The sequence below is a fragment of the Budorcas taxicolor genome, chromosome 1 (genome assembly GCF_023091745.1).
Source record: "Budorcas taxicolor isolate Tak-1 chromosome 1, Takin1.1, whole genome shotgun sequence".
Lineage (NCBI taxonomy): Eukaryota > Metazoa > Chordata > Mammalia > Artiodactyla > Bovidae > Budorcas > Budorcas taxicolor.
In genome coordinates, this window is record NC_068910.1 from 85877703 (window position 1) to 85894998 (window position 17296).

General features: G+C 34.5%; 1 protein-coding gene across 1 annotated transcript in view; it reads right to left on the reverse strand.

Moving 5' to 3' along the window:
* Positions 1–17296, reverse strand: part of USP25 (ubiquitin specific peptidase 25) — a 165575-nt gene that overhangs the window by 26207 nt on the left and 122072 nt on the right. The window contains exon 20 of the mRNA XM_052650201.1: positions 15881–15976. Coding sequence (XP_052506161.1) covers positions 15881–15976 — 96 coding nt within the window. The remainder of the gene's footprint in view (positions 1–15880; positions 15977–17296) is intronic.

Genomic DNA, 17296 nt, shown 5'->3' on the forward strand with positions numbered 1-17296 from the left:
TCTACTTAACTTTTCATATCTATTATTTTTTTATTTTCTTTCTTCCTTTTCCTCTCAACATATTTGTTAGTTTTATTTTCATTGCTTTATTCCCCAATTGGCATCTTGCTTTAGTTCTGTCTTCCAGTTTGTGCTTTAGTTTTGTTCTGGTAGATACAATTTTTGGTTTCCTTTGTTTGTCAGGTCAATATATTGTACTTTATTTTTGTTGGACTGTTTTGATTTTGCTTATGGGTGTATATGTAGATGTGTAGATTCAGTCACACTTTTTATTGTTGTTATAACCCTCTGCATTTACATTGGGTTTTTGCCGTTCTATGGAGTTTTCCTTTTTCCTTCCATTTTTTCCCTCTTCTTTTTTGTCTTTTCTCTTTTTTATAATTTTACTTTTTTAAACCTATTATATATTTTTTTTACATTTATGCCTTTGTTTGCCTTTCCTTCTGATCTTTTCCCCTTGCAGTTAGTCTTTAATGTATATAATAAATCTTCTTCATCTACCTCTATTTAACTTTGCATATATATTTTTTCTTTTCTTTCCTTTTCTCTCAACATATTTGTTAGTTTTGTTTTCATTGTGTTATTCCCCACTTGGCACTTTGCTTTAGTATTGTTTTCCAGTTTGTGCTTTAGTTTTGTTCTTAACTGGTAAATATAATTTTTGATTTCATTGGTTCGCCGGGTCAATCTATTATACTTCATTTACATTGGACTGTTTTGACTTTGCTCATGGGTGTATATGTGTATATTCCATTATTTTAATTATTATTTGCTTAACTTTGTAACTGCAATTTGGGGTTCATCGTTGTTTTCTCATTTTCTGTTAGTTGTTTTAATCTCACTTAATGCCACAAGCCACTTGTGGAAACTTCCTGACCAGAGAACATGCCCTGAGCCTTTGGAGTGGGAGCACTGACTCCAAGACCCTAGAATACCAGAGAACCAACCCTAGGGAGTGTCAAATAGTGAGAACTCACACAAAGGAAACCACCTGAATACAAGACCCAGCATCACAAAACACCAGTAGCAACCTGCGCAGGATGCCTCCTCTGAACAACAAACAAAACAAAAATGCAAACCCAATCATCAGCAGACAGGATTACCACCTCACTCAGCCTTGCTGATCAAAGGAAAAACAGACAAACAAACAAACACAGCACACATATCACCCTACATGAAGCTTACACAACCTTACGAGGAAAGGAACCAAAAGGAAGAATTCAATCATGAAGCCTGGGATAAGGAGACCTCAAACACAGTAACTTAAAAAAAAAAAAAAGAAAAGATAGAGAAATACTACACAAATGAAGGAACAAACCAGAAACACAGAAGTCCAAATAAAAGAAGAGGAACTAGGCAAACTACCTGAAAAGGAATTCAGAATAATGATAGTAAAGATGATCAAAAACCTTGAAAGTAAAATGGAGAAAATACAAGAACCAATTAACAAAGGCCTAGAAGAATTAACCTGACCTGCCTCTTGAGAACCCTATATGCAGATCAGGAAGCAACAGTTAGAACTGGACATGGAACAACAGACTGGTTCCAAATAGGAAAAGGAGTACGTCAAGGCTCTATATTGTCACCCTGCTTAACTTCTATGCAGAGTAAATCATGAGAAACGCTGGACTGGAAGAAGCACAAGCTGGAATCAAGATTGCCTGGAGAAATATCAATAATCTCAGATGTGCAGATGATACCACCCTTATGGAAGAAAGTGAAGAAGAACTAAAAAGCCTCTTGAAGAAAGTGAAAGAGGAGAGTGAAAAAGTTGGCTTAAACTCAACATTCAGAAAACGAAGATCATGGCATCTGGTCCCATCACTTCATGGGAAACAGACGGGGAAACAGTGGAAACAGTGTCAGACTTTATTTTCTTGGGCTCCAAAATCACTGCAGATGGTGACTGCAGCCATGAAATTAAAAGATGCTTACTCCTTGGAAGGAAAGTTACGAGCAACCTAGATAGTATATTCAAAAGCAGAGACATTACTTTGCCAACAAACGTCCATCTAGTCAAGGCTATGGTTTTTCCAGTGGTCATGTATGCATGTGAGAGTTGGACTGTGAAGAAAACTGAGTGCTGAAGAATTGACGCTTTTGAACTGTGGTGTTGCAGAAGACTCTTGAGAGTCCCTTAGACTGCAAGGAGATCCAACCAGTCCATTCTAAAGGAGATCGGTCCTGGGTGTTCACTGGAAGGACTGATGCTAAAGCTGAAACTCCAATCCTTTGCCCACCTCATGCCAAGAGTTGACTCACTGGAAAAGACTCTGATGCTAGGAGGGACTGGGGCAGGAGGAGAAGGGGATGACAGAGGATGAGATGGCTGGATGGCATCACCGACTCGATGGATGTGAGTCTGAGTGAACTCTGGGAGTTGGTGATGGACAGGGAGGCCTGGCGTGCTGTGATTCATGGGGTCGCAAAGAGTCAGACACGTCTGAGCGACTGAAGTGAACTGAAACTGAGAAGAATTAAAGAATAATCATACGAACAACACTGTTACTGAAATTAAAAATACCCTAGAAGGACTCAATAGCAGAATATCTGAAGCAGAACGAATCAGTGATCTGGAAGATAAAATGGTAGAAATAACTTATGAAGAGCAAAATAAAGTAAAAAGAATGAAAAGAACTGAGGATAGTCTCAGAGACCTCTGGGACAATATCAAACACACCAACATTCAAATTATAGGGGTCCCAAAAGAAGAAGAGAAAAGGAAAGGGTATGAGAAAATTTTTGAAGAAGATTATAGTGGAAAATTTCCCCAACATGGAAAAGGAAACAGTCCATCAAGTCCAAGAGGCACAAAGAGCCCCATACAGGATAAACCCACATAGAAACACACCAAGACATATTAATCAAACTAACAAAGACTAAACACGAAGAAAGAATATTAAAAGCAGCAAGGGGGAAGCAACAACTAACATACAAAGGAAACTCCATACACTTAGCAGCTGATCTTTCAGAAAAAACTCTGCAGGCCAGAAGGGAATGGCAGGATGTATTTAAAGTACTGAAAGAGAAAAATCTACAACCAAGATTACTGTACCTGGCAAGGATCTCATTCAAAATTGATGGAGAAATGAAATGCTTTTCAGATAAGCAAAAATTAAGAGAATTCAGTACCACCAAGCCATCTTTACAACCAATGTTAAAGGGACTAATATAGTCAAGAAATACAAGAGATCAAAAAGATCAACAAAATCAACCCCAAACAAATATGAAAATGGTAATAGGAACATATACACCAATGATTACTTTAAATGTAAACGGATTAAATGCTCCAACCAAAAGACACAGACTGGCTGAATAGATACAAAAACAAGACCCATATACATGCTGTCTACAAGAAACCCACTTCAGATCTAAAGACAAAAAGTGACAGGATGGAAAACTACATTCCATGCAAATGGGAAGCAAAAGAAAGCTGGAGTAGCAATCCTCATAACAGACAAAATGATCTTAAAATAGAGAATATTACAAGAGATAAGGAAGGACACTTATTACACTTATTACATAATCATCAAGGGACCAATCCAAGAAGACATAACAATTGTAAATATATATGCACCCAACATAGGAGCACCTCAATACATAAGACAAACATTAACAGATATAAAAGGAGAAACTGACAGTAACACAATAATAGTTGGAGACTTTAACACCCCACTCACACCAATGGACAGATCATCAAAATAGAAAATTAATAAGAAAACATAAGTTTTAAATGATACATTAGATGAGATGGATCTCATTGATATTTTTAGGACATTCCATCCAAATGTAGAAGAATACACCTCTTCTCAAGTGCACATGGAACAATCTCCAGGACAGACCACATCTTGTGTCACAAATCAAATTTAAAAAAATTGAAATCATATCAAGCATCTTCTCTAACCACAACGCTATGAGACTAGGTATCAATTACTAGAAAAAAACTGTAAGAAAAACAAACACATGGAGATTAAAAAATGCATTTCTAAATAACCAACAGGTTACTGAAGAAATCAAAAGGGAAATAAAAACATTTCTAGAAGTAAATGACAATGAAAACACAACAACTCCAAACCTATGGGGTACAGCAAAAGCAGTCCTAAGAGGGAAGTTTATAGCAATACAATCCTACCTCAAGAAATAAGAAAAAATTTGAACAGACAACCCAACTTTACATCTAAAACAACTGGAAAAAGAAGAACAAAAAACCCCCAAGATTAATAGAAGGAAAGAAATCATAAAGATCCGAGAAGAAATAAATGAAAAAGAAATGAAAGAAACAATAGTAAAGATTAATAAAACTAAAGGTTGGTTCTTTGAGAAGATAAACAAAATTGACAAACCTTTAGCCAGACTCATCAAGAAAAAAAGAAGAATCAAATCAATAAAATTAGAAATGAAAAAGGAGAGGTTACAACAGACAATGCAGAAATATAAAGGATTATAAGAGACTATTATAAACAACCATATGGCAATAAAATGGATAACCTGGAAGAAATGGACAGATTCTTAGAAAAGTTCAGTCTTCCAAGACTGAACCAGGAAGAAACAGAAATTATGTACAACCCAATTACAAGCACTGAAATGGAAGCTGTGATCAAAAATCTCCCAAAAAACAAAAGCCCAGGGCCAGATGGCTTCACAGGAGAATTCTATCAAACACTTAGAGAAGAGCTAATACCTATCCTTCTAAAACTCTTTCAAAAAACTGTAGAGGAAGGAACACTTTCAAACTAATTCTATGAGGCCACCATCACCCTGACACCAAAGCCAAAGACAACACAAAAAAAGAAAACTACAGGCCAATATCACTGATGAACATAGATGCAAAAATCCTCAACAAAATTTTAGCAAACTGAATTCAGCAACACATCAAAAAGCTCCCACACCAATGATTAAGCTGGTTTTATTTCAGGGATGCAAGGATTCTTCAATATACACAAATCAATGTGATACACCATATTAACAAACTGAAAGATCAAAACCATATGATAATCTCAATAGATGCAGAAAAAGCCTGTGACAAAATTCAGCACCCATTTATGATTAAAACTCCTCAAAAAATGGGCACAGAAGGAACCTACCTCAACATAGTAAAGGCTATGTATGATAAGCCTACAGCAAACATTATTCTCAAGGGTGAAAAACTGAAAGCATACCCCCTAAGATCAGGAACAAGACAAGGGTGTCCACTGTCAGCACTATTATTCAACATAGTTCTGGAAGTCCTAGCTACAGCAATCAGAGAAGAAAAAGAAATAAAAGTAATCCAGATCAGGAAGGAAAAAGCAAACCTCTCACTATTTGCAGATGACATGATTCTGTACATAGAAAACCCTAAAGAATACAAAATCAATATACAGAAATCACTTGCATTTCTATATACTAACAATGAAAAATCAGAAAGAGAAGTTAAGGAACCAATCCCATTCACCATTGCAACAAAAAGAATTAAACATCTAGGAATAAACTTACCTAAAAAGACAAAAGAACTGTACACAGCAAATTATAAGACACTGATGAAAGAAATCAAAGATGATATAAACACATGGAGAGATATTCCATGTTCCTGGGTAGGATGAATCAATATTGTGAAAATGACTATACTACCAAATGCAATCTACAGATTCAATGAGATCCCTATCAAATTACCAATGGCATTTTTCCCAGAACTAGAACAAAAAATTTCACAATTGATATGGAAACACAAAAGATCCTGAACAGCCAAAGCAGTCTTGAGAAAGAATGGAGCTGGAAGGAATCAACCTTCCTGAATTCAGATTATACTACAAAGCTACAGTCATCAAGACAGTATGGTACTGGCACAAAAACAGAAATATAGATCAATGAAACAAGATAGAAAGCCCATAAATAAACCCATGCACCTATGGGTACCTTATTTTTGACAAAGGAGGCAAGAATATACAATGGGGCAAAGACAGCCTCTCCAATAAATGGGGCTGGGAAAACTGGACAGCTACATATAAAAGAATGAAATTAGAACACTTTCTAACACCATACACAAAAATAAACTCAAAATGGATTAAAGACCTAAATGTAAGACCAGAAACTATAAAATTCTTAGAGGAAAACATAGGCAGAACACTGAATGGCACATATCAAAGCAAGATCCTCTATGACCCACCTCCTAGAGTAATGGAAATAAAACCAAAAGTGAAGAAGTGGGACCTGATTAAACTTAAAAGCTTTTGCACAGCAAAGGAAACTATAAGCAATGTGAAATGACAACTCTCATAATGGGAGAAAATAACAGCAAATGAAACAACTGACAAAGGATTAATTTCCAAAATATACAAGCAGCTCATACAACTCAATGCCAGAAAAACAAACAACCTAATCAAAAAGTGGTAAAAACCTATACAGACATTTCTCCAAAGAAGACATACAGATGGCTAACAAACACATGAAAAGATGCTCAACATCGCTCATTTTTAGAGAAATGCAAATCAAAACCATAATGAGATATCACCTCACACCAGTCAGAATGGCCATCATCAAAAAATCTACAAACAATAAATGCTGGAGAGGGTGTGGAGAAAGGGGACCGCTCTTGCACTGTTGGTGGGAATGTAAATTGATACAGCCACTACGGAAGATGGTATGGAGATTCCTTAAAAAACTAGGGATAAAACCACCTTATGACCCAGCAATCCTACTACTAGGCATATATCCTAGGAGTAGGACACATGTATCCCATTGTTCACTTGCAGCACTATTTACAATAGCTAGAACATGGAAGCAACCCAGATGTCCACTGACAGATGAATGGATAAAAAAGTTGTGGTACATATACACAATGGAATATTACTCAGCATTTGAGTCAGTTCTGACGAGGTGGATGAACCTAGAACCTATTATACTGAGTGAAGTGAATCAGAAAGAGAAAGATAAATACTGTATTCTAATGCACATATACACAGTCTAAAATAATGGTACTGAGGTATTTACACGGCATTAATGGAGAAACAGACATAGAGAATAGACTCATGCACATGGGGAGAGGGGAGGAGAAGGTGAGATGTATGAAAACTGTAACGTGGAAGCTTACATTACCATATGTTAAATAGATAGCCAAGGGGAATCTGCTTTATGGCTCCGGAAACTCAAACAGGGGCTCTGTATCAACTTAGAGGGTTGGGATGAGGAGGGAGATGAGAGGCAGGTTCAAAAGAGAGGGGATATTATGTATACCTATGGCTGATTCATGTTGAGGTTTGACAGAAAACAACAAAATTCTGTAAAGCAATTATCCTTCAATAAAAAAATAAATTAAAAAGAAAAAAAAAGTGAGAGAGAAATGTTTACATTCTATGTTTTGACATATGTGTATTTTACTAGTTTAAACATCACTTTCTCTAAGTCCTCTAAATAACAGCTCTGATTTTCCATTATATGTTCTTCTTCCATGTCAAAATGCTACTTTATCATACTGATTATAACTCTAATTAGTATTTACTTTCCCCTAGAAAATAAACTTCATTAAGGCAGAAACTTAGTCCATCATTTCCCTAGCTATATTCACTAGTACGTTTGATATAAATACTGTGATATAAGCACATAATAAATACATTTTGAATATGCCCATCAACAGAATGGGACAAAAATAGTGCAGTTATACAATGAAATACCATTAAGAGAATGAAAAAATTCTAACTATATCCAATAATACATATGAAGTTACAAACATATTCTTGAGTAAAAGCAGCCAGACACAATGGACCACAGTAAAAGACTCCAGGTATATAAAGTTCAACAAGAAAACTTACTTATACTGTTAGAAGTTCAGATAACATCTATTTTTGGATAGGGGAAGAGTGTAGTTCACATGAAGGATAAACAAGGGTAGTTTCTGGAGTATTATAATGTTCTGTTTCTTGACCTGATAGGTAGTTACATGAATATGTGTACTCTGTGATAATTTACTAAGCTGTAAACTCATGAACTGTGTACTTTGCAGCAAGTTTTATAGTTTAATAAATATATTTTCATAACTACTTAATAAACAGAGAAGTAATAATAACAGAAGTTTAAAAAGAAAAAGCAAACTGATAAAGTCATATAAACTGGGAACAATTGTTATGAGGCAATGAAATAACCAGTAAGGAAAAAAAGTTTCATAATATAGTAGTGTTATTGTTTCATTAAAATCCTAAGGGCACAAAGCAACTAGAAAAGGAAGAATTGGAGAACCCCAGAGTTAGTAGAAGGAAAGAAATCTTAAAAATTAGGGCAGAAATAAATGCAAAAGAAACAAAAGAGACCATAGCAAAAATCAACAAAGCCAAAAGCTGGTTCTTTGAAAGGATAAATAAAATTGACAAACCATTAGCCAGACTCATCAAGAAGCAAAGAGAGAAAAATCAAATCAATAAAATTAGAAATGAAAATGGAGAGATCACAACAGACAACACAGAAATACAAAGGATCATAAGAGACTACTATCAGCAGTTGTATGCCAATAAAATGGACAACGTGGAAGAAATGGACAAATTCTTAGAAAAGTACAATTTTCCAAAACTGAACCAGGAAGAAATAGAAAATCTTAACAGACCCATCACAAGCACGGAAATTGAAACTGTAATCAGAAATCTTCCAGCAAACAAAAGCCCAGGTCCAGACGGCTTCACAGCTGAATTCTACCAAAAATTTCGAGAAGAGCTAACACCTATCCTACTCAAACTCTTCCAGAAAATTGCAGAGGAAGGTCAACTTCCAAACTCATTCTATGAGGCCACCATCACCCTAATACCAAAACCTGACAAAGATGCCACAAAAAAAGAAAACTACAGGCCAGTATCACTGATGAACATAGATGCAAAAATCCTCAACAAAATTCTAGCAATCAGAATCCAACAACACATTAAAAAGATCATACACCATGACCAAGTGGGCTTTATCCCAGGGTTGCAAGGATTCTTCAATATCCACAAATCAATCAATGTAATTCACCACATTAACAAATTGAAAAATAAAAACCATATGATCATCTCAATAGATGCAGAGAAGGCCTTTGACAAAATTCAACATCCATTTATGATAAAAACTCTCCAGAAAGCAGGAATAGAAGGAACATACCTCAACATAATAAAAGCTATATATGACAAACCCACAGCAAACATTATCCTCAATGGTGAAAAATTGAAAGCATTTCTCCTAAAGTCAGGAACAAGACAAGGGTGCCCACTTTCACCGCCACTATTCAACATAGTTCTGGAAGTTTTAGCCACAGCAATCAGAGCAGAAAAAGAAATAAAAGGAATCCAAATTGGAAAAGAAGAAGTAAAACTTTCACTGTTTGCAGATGACATGATCCTCTACATAGAAAACCCTAAAGACTCCACCAGAAAATTACTAGAGCTAATCAATGAATACAGTAAAGTTGCAGGATATAAAATCAACACACAGAAATCCCTTGCATTCCTATACACTAATAATGAGAAAGTAGAAAAAGAAATTAAGGAAACAATTCCATTCACCATTGCAACGAAAAGAATAAAATACTTAGGAATATATCTACCTAAAGAAACTAAAGACCTATATATAGAAAACTATAAAACACTGGTGAAAGAAATCAAAGAGGACACTACTAGATGGAGGAATATACCATGTTCATGGATCGGAAGAATCAATATAGTGAAAATGAGTATACTACCCAAAGCAATTTACAAATTCAATGCAATCCCTATCAAGCTACCAGCCATATTTTTCACAGAACTAGAACAAATAATTTCAAGATTTGTATGGAAATACAAAAAACCTCAAATTGCCAAAGCAATCTTGAGAAAGAAGAATGGAACTGGAGGAATCAACTTGCCTGACTTCAGGCTCTACTACAAAGCCACAGTCATCAAAACAGTATGGTACTGGCACAAAGACAGAAATATAGATCAATGGAACAAAATAGAAAGCCCAGAGATAAATCCACACACATATGGACACCTTATCTTTGACAAAGGAGGCAAGAATATACAATGGAGTAAAGACAATCTCTTTAACAAGTGGTGCTGGGAAAACTGGTCAACCACTTGTAAAAGAATGAAACTAGATCACTTTCTAACACCGCACACAAAAATAAACTCAAAATGGATTAAAGATCTAAATGTAAGACCAGAAACTATAAAACTCCTAGAGGAGAATATAGGCAAAACACTCTCCAACATAAATCACAGCAGGATCCTCTATGATCCACCTCCCAGAATTCTGGAAATAAAAGCAAAAATAAACAAATGGGATCTAATTAAAATTAAAAGCTTCTGCACAACAAAGGAAACTATAAGCAAGGTGAAAAGAGAGCCTTCTGAATGGGAGAAAATAATAGCAAATGAAGCAACTGACAAACAACTAATCTCAAAAATATACAAGCAGCTTATGCAGCTCAATTCCTGAAAAATAAACGACCCAATCAAAAAATGGGCCAAAGAACTAAATAGACATTTCTCCAAAGAAGACATATGGATGGCTAACAAACACATGAAAAGATGCTCGACATCACTCATTATTAGAGAAATGCAAATCAAAACCACAATGAGGTACCACTTCACACCAGTCAGAATGGCTGCGATCCAAAAATCTGCAAGCAATAAATGCTGGAGAGGGTGTGGAGAAAAGGGAACCCTCCTACACGGTTGGTGGGAATGCAAACTAGTACAGCCACTATGGAGAACAGTGTGGAGATTCCTTAAAAAATTGCAAATAGAACTACCTTATGACCCAGCAATCCCACTGCTGGGCATACACATCAACAAAACCAGAATTGAAAGAGATACATGTACCCCAATGTTCATCGCAGCACTGTTTATAATAGCCAGGACATGGAAACAACCTAGATGTCCATCAGCAGATGAATGGATAAGAAAGCTGTAGTACATATACACAATGGAGTATTACTCAGCCATTAAAAAGAATACATTTGAATCAGTTCTGATGAGATGGATGAAACTGGAGCCGATTATACAGAGTGAAGTAAGCCAGAAAGAAAAACACCAATACAGTATACTAACACATATATATGGAATTTAGAAAGATGGCAATGACGACCCTGTATGCAAGACAGCAAAAAAGACACAGATGTGTATGGCGGACTTTTGGACTCAGAGGGAGAGGGAGAGGGAGGGATGATTTGGGAGAATGGCATTGTAACATGTATACTATCATGTAAGAATCGAATCGCCAGTCTATGTCTGACGCAGGATACAGCATGCTTGGGGCTGATGCATGGGGATGACCCAGAGAGATGGTATGGGGAGGGAGGTGGGAGGGGGGTTCATGTTTGGGGACGCATGTAAGAATTAAAGATTTTAAAATTAAAAAAATAAATAAATAAAAATAAATGACTACTGAAAATTAAAAAAAAAAATCCTAAGGGCACTTTAATAGGTATAAACAAAAAAAATACATAAAAGAAAATTTAATATATCTGAAATTGAATAAAAAATAGTACTCTTCTAACAATTTTGATTATGATATGACCCCTCCCACTCCCATTATACACATACAAGTAACTAGTACTTTGAGAATATTTTTCCTTTCCTTTCCTTCTGGCTTTTATTTTATTTTTTTTGCTTATCATAGTAGCCTTGTATTGCCTTTCTCTGGATTTTGTTTTTACATGACAGAAACTTCTGTCTTTAAGCTACTATGATTTGGGGACTTTCTGTTAACAGTGAAAACCAATCTTAACAAAGTCATCTTGGGAGAAGGACTTACCTAAGTGTCTTTTCTCACTTATTTTTCCAAATCTGCCTGCCTATTAACTTTTTAGTATTTATTCGATTTATAGAGGCAGACCCCAATGTGGGAGGGCCTGTGGTTGAAATAGTAACTGTGACTGACCAGATTGCTAACTCTTCCTAATACAGAAGTTAAGCCTTATCAAGGCCACTTACCCAGAGAGATCTATGTTTCATTGAGCAACTGATCTTTTTGTCAGTAACAAAGCTAACATTTTCATCACATGGTTTTTCAACTAGCAAACATATATAATATTTAAAAAATTGTTTTAATTATAATGCATAAGGAAATCTATATTTAGAAGTACTTAAATATGCACAGTTGAAAAACATCTACTCATAGCAAAAAAGCTAACAAAATAAATCCAATGAAGATTTTTCTTTAGTACTGTGATAGGACAGAATAAATATTAAAAAAGAAAAAAAGAAAACAACAAAAAACCTTTAGCTTAATTTATCATAAACCAAGCATAAAGAAAGAAAATTAAAACTATACTGTATCTGATTTAGGGAACATAGGAAGACAAAGGAAGAAGCAATTGTCGTTAGATTCTGTGCTATATACATATTTTGTGATTTAATACTGAATGTCAGTAATGATTAGAATCAAATGTCAAGAATGTACAGAACAATTAAACATATCAATTCTTGTAAAAGGAATCAAAAACTCTGCCAAAAGATCTACAGCCAAAAAAAGAGGCCAAGCTTATATGGTTATAAGTGAGTTCTAGTTTACTCTTAAGGAGCAATTAATTCTTACGTAAATTATACTAGAGTTAAAGAAAACAGGACAGTAAAGGAATTTAACAAGTATAACTGCAAACCTGGGAAGACAGCCATCAAATAAAAACATATAGCAACTTTTTATTTAATATAGAATGCAGAAAGCCCAGACAAAATGCTACAGTTAAATGTAAATAGGGTATTTTTGAATTTATAAAATAAAAATTTATTAAGAACAATGTTTTAAGAAAAATTATAGAAAATTTATAATACCTTTGTTGAAAATGACTTTTTGCATAGCAATGAAACTCCAGAATTCAGAAAAGAGAGGAAAGATAGTATAGATACCACAGTATTTTAAAACTGCTTTATAGAAAAAGGTACCATAGACTAAATTCAAACAGAAATGGCAGATGGGGAAAAAATATATGACGTATGTCCAAAGAGAGGGTAATATATAATAAATGAGAGTACATCTGTACCATAGAATACTAAATGCAGGTGGTATAGATAATGTGGTAGATATATACTCACAATATGTTTCTAAGTTATAAAATATGAATAATTATAAAATAATATGAATAGTAAAAGTTAAAAAAATGCTCTATGCATGTCTTTACAAACTAAATAAAAATATTGGAAAGGCTATACAAATGTTAGAAGTAATTACAACAGGGCAGCAGGAGAGACAGTTGTTATTAGTTTTATTTGAGACACCACTATTATTACCGAATGACTGCATTTTGTATATGTTATTTTTGTTACTTATAGGACATGTTTTCTCAAATTTTATATTATCAGCCAGAATTTTCAAAATACTAATGATTTACCTATACTAAAAATATACATTAATTATAAATATATTCCTATTTTTATCTATTTATATATAACATATATTATAAATCTAATATATAAATTTATATAATTTATATATTATATAATTATATATTTATATATTCCTACATTTATATATATTTTGTATATAAATATATATATTTTAGATATAAACATATTCCTATATTATGTATATATGTAAAACATACATATTCCTCAATTACAGACAGATGGAAATGTACAGAAATAATAAACTTTAGAGATTTTCTGCTGCATCAGAATCAGCAGGTATATTTAAACACAAATATATGAGATACAGAAAATACACAAAGAACAAGATGCAAAGGCCATCCTGAAAGTGACAGCGAAAGAAGATCTCAAGATACTGGCTACATACGAAGGAAAGTGGAAAACCAATGCAGACTGGAACAGGTCATAAAGCTCCAGAATAGACTTCTACAAAAAAACCAAAACAACAGCAACAACAAAAACACACACAAAAAACTAATGAAGAACCGAGCAAAAAACTAAGCAAACAACAAAAGCCAACTAATTCCAAAGAAAATGACAACTGATGGGGGAAAAAGTAAAATGATAATCTTTATGACTTAGTTCAACCCTAAGTAGCACACAAAAAACAGTACAAGCTGAGAATTCTGGTTTAATCAAATGACAAAATTCCATGTGTTGATGGAGGGGTAAAAATTGTACATGTTAATGTGTGTATATGGGGTAGGAGAATAAAGAGAGCTTGTCAATCACATCCCATGGTCCGGAATTCAACAGGAAATAGGTAAACTAAGAATCACAAAATCACAGGCATCCTTCTTAAAACCAAAAGGATTTGATGAAATAGTTGAAAAGTGTTATCACTGATTTGGGGGGGGTGGGCATAGTGTAATTACTGTTGTTTGTAGTGTGTATTATTAGTTGACTCTTTGAAAGTATCCCATGTATTAATAAAAGTGAAGCTTCCAGTTCAATAAAAAGATACCCAAAGTTGACCAAAAATGACAATGGTAGTGTAAATGACAGATAACTCTTCCACAAAGTAGATGAACACTTTAGAAGACATGTATTTAGTGATTTTTAAGAAAAGAAATGTAGGTTACCTGGGGATAAGGCTAGAATTTTTAAACATAAAAGTTTTTTTTTTTTTTTTTCATGGTAAAGTAGTTTTCAAACTCTCTCATGGGATCTTAACAGAGGGAACAACTCATCTTGGGACTAGTTTGCCGAAACTTTAATCATTTAGCATCTAAAGTCCTGTATCCCAGGATTTCCTTTGGTCCCAGGCATACCAGGATGCTTGGTCACTCTAATTGTAACCAGTCTAAAGTGTTTTCTGATCTAAGTCTAATACTAACAGGCCTTTGTTTGTACTATATACTGAAAGAAAGACTAACAAAAAGTTTCTTAAAGATCGAGTTGATAAAGGTGTTAGAGTATAGAAAACGGAAATTTTTCAATTGTAAATGTCACGAAAGGGAACATACAACTTACATGACTTGCTGACATGAACTGTACCTCAATAAAGTTGTTGTTGTGTTTTTTTTTTTTTGTAAATAACAAACACTAAAGGGGAGGGAGGAGTGAAAAAAAGTGATTATTTTTGGTTAACCTAAAGAAAGTTGGGCTTTGCTGATAGCTCAGTTGGTTAAGAATCCGCCTGCAATGCAGGAGACCCCCAAGAAGATCCGCTGGAGAAGGGATAGGCTACCCACTCCAGTGTTCTTGGGCTTCCCTTGTAGCTCAGCTGGTAAAGAATCCGCCTGCAATGTGGGAGATCTGGGTTTGATACCTGGGTTGGGAAGATCCCCTGGAGAAGGGATAGGCTACCCATTCAAGTATTCTGGCCTGGAGAATTCCATGGATGGTATAGTTCATGGGGTTGCAAAGAGTTGGATACAAGTGAGCGACTTCCACTAAAGAAAGTGAAAACCAAATGGAGTGGTTTCATACTTCAAATATATAAGAACAAATAATACTGTTGTCAAAACATTGTTAAGATCTGGTATAAGAGGCAAGAAAGATCTAGTCACAGAATAATGCATCAGCTTGATGGTCGCATGTTTTGAAATAACTAAGATATTAAAATTAATTATGAGGAACATAATTAAGAAAAATAAGATAATGAATGAATTATTTTAGAAATAACTAAATGAAGAAAGCAATTTAGTATGAAATGATAATAAAATCAAAGCCATACTGACTAATAATATTACCAGAGGAGAAAAAAAAATATTACCAGAAGCAGATAACTCAGTTCCTACTTTTGCTCATCAATACCCTGTATTTGCTTCAAATATATATACAATTCAAACTCCTGCTAACAAACCAGAGGTGTACTATTAGGGTAACTTGGGTAAAATGTTTTGTTTTTGTTGAAGTACCTGAATTTAGAAAATAATCAGTCTTAGATTCATGTATAAAAGAAACCCCCAGAACATTAGGTGGTCATGGCTAACATAGGAAGAGAGAAATTACATAGGAAAACAAATTTAATTCAAGGAAATGAAACATTTTAAGAAGTTCACTTAAAAAAATAAATAAAATGAAAATGTTCATTGTACCTTAAAGAACCCTGCTTCAGGGCCACACCTGTCATACACACTCCGGGATTTACCTATGGCCATGATAATACCTTGCATGTTCGGTGTCATCATGATCTGCCATAAGGGATTTAAAGTAAGAACTTTTGAATGGTTATCATAGAGAAAAAAAAAAAATCACAAAAACAAAATAATTCCTTTACATGCAAGTTGAAAGTCCTTTGTTTTTTTACTATAAATCAAACACTGCACTTTTTTTTTGGTAGCAAATGTGATCTGATATACACGTAAGTATCTCTCAAAATCTTCCATACAGGGCCACAGCTACCTGGCATGGTGCCTTCGTGCGAAGTGCAAAAAGGCATCCCGTCTGAACTGAAGAATTTTTTAAAAGGCAACACCTTGACAATTTAGAAAAATGTGCTGCTCTGTGAGAGAACCATTTAGAAAAATCAATGTTCTTTTTATTTAAAAACATGCTTCTTCTTTAAGGCTTGGGGAGCTCAGCATTAGCTAAATTCCAGCTCCACTCTGCCAGCAGGCCAGGTACCCGTTTGAACCACCATACAATCTAAATATCTAAGCGGCAGCCCTGTATCCATATGACTTATTTTTAAGAATTACAAGGCACATGCACTGCTAAACTATCACTCCAATGAATTAAGACACACATACACACACACCAAACACAAAATCCTGCCAATAGCATAAGCACTTGCACAAATGACAGTGTTAAATAATTAATCACAATCCTATTTTTGTAAATGCCAGAAGGCTCACCCTAAAACAAGCACTAAGATGCTTGATCAACAAATTAACATTTTAAAAATATTCTTAAAACAACATGCCAGTTGCCATAATCTTCAAGTACCACCAACATAGAAATGGTTAAATAGAAAAATGTACTGCTATTAAGTATTAAATATTTAAGTATTTCATTTTCACAATAGTTTATCTTGTATAATGGATTTGAGCATCTGCAGATACTGGTATCTGCTGGGGTCAGGCAGGGTCCTGGAACCAATTCCCCCCGATACTGAGGAATGACTGTATTCTTAAATGTTTATATTTTAAAATATCTGAAAAATGAAAATCTTAAGACACTATGAAGCTATAATATTGCAGCAATCAAGAGACTGCATCCATTACCTCTGATTCACTGAAACTACTGCCCATAGCATATTTTGGATCACACACAGAGAGTTGCAATATATCTATCTATCTGCTTCAGAAAATCCTCCTGATCAGTTCCTAACTCACAAATTTACTTCTCAGTCTCTTTACGGCCCATGCTTTCTTACAGTGGCACAGTAATAGTAATGTCTTTATGACACCTCTGATTTTGGTGATTAACTCATGAAAGTGAAGTGACTCATACAAGAGTTTAATTATAACCTTGAAGTCAGTCTGAAAAAAAGTTACTTGGAAAAAAAACTA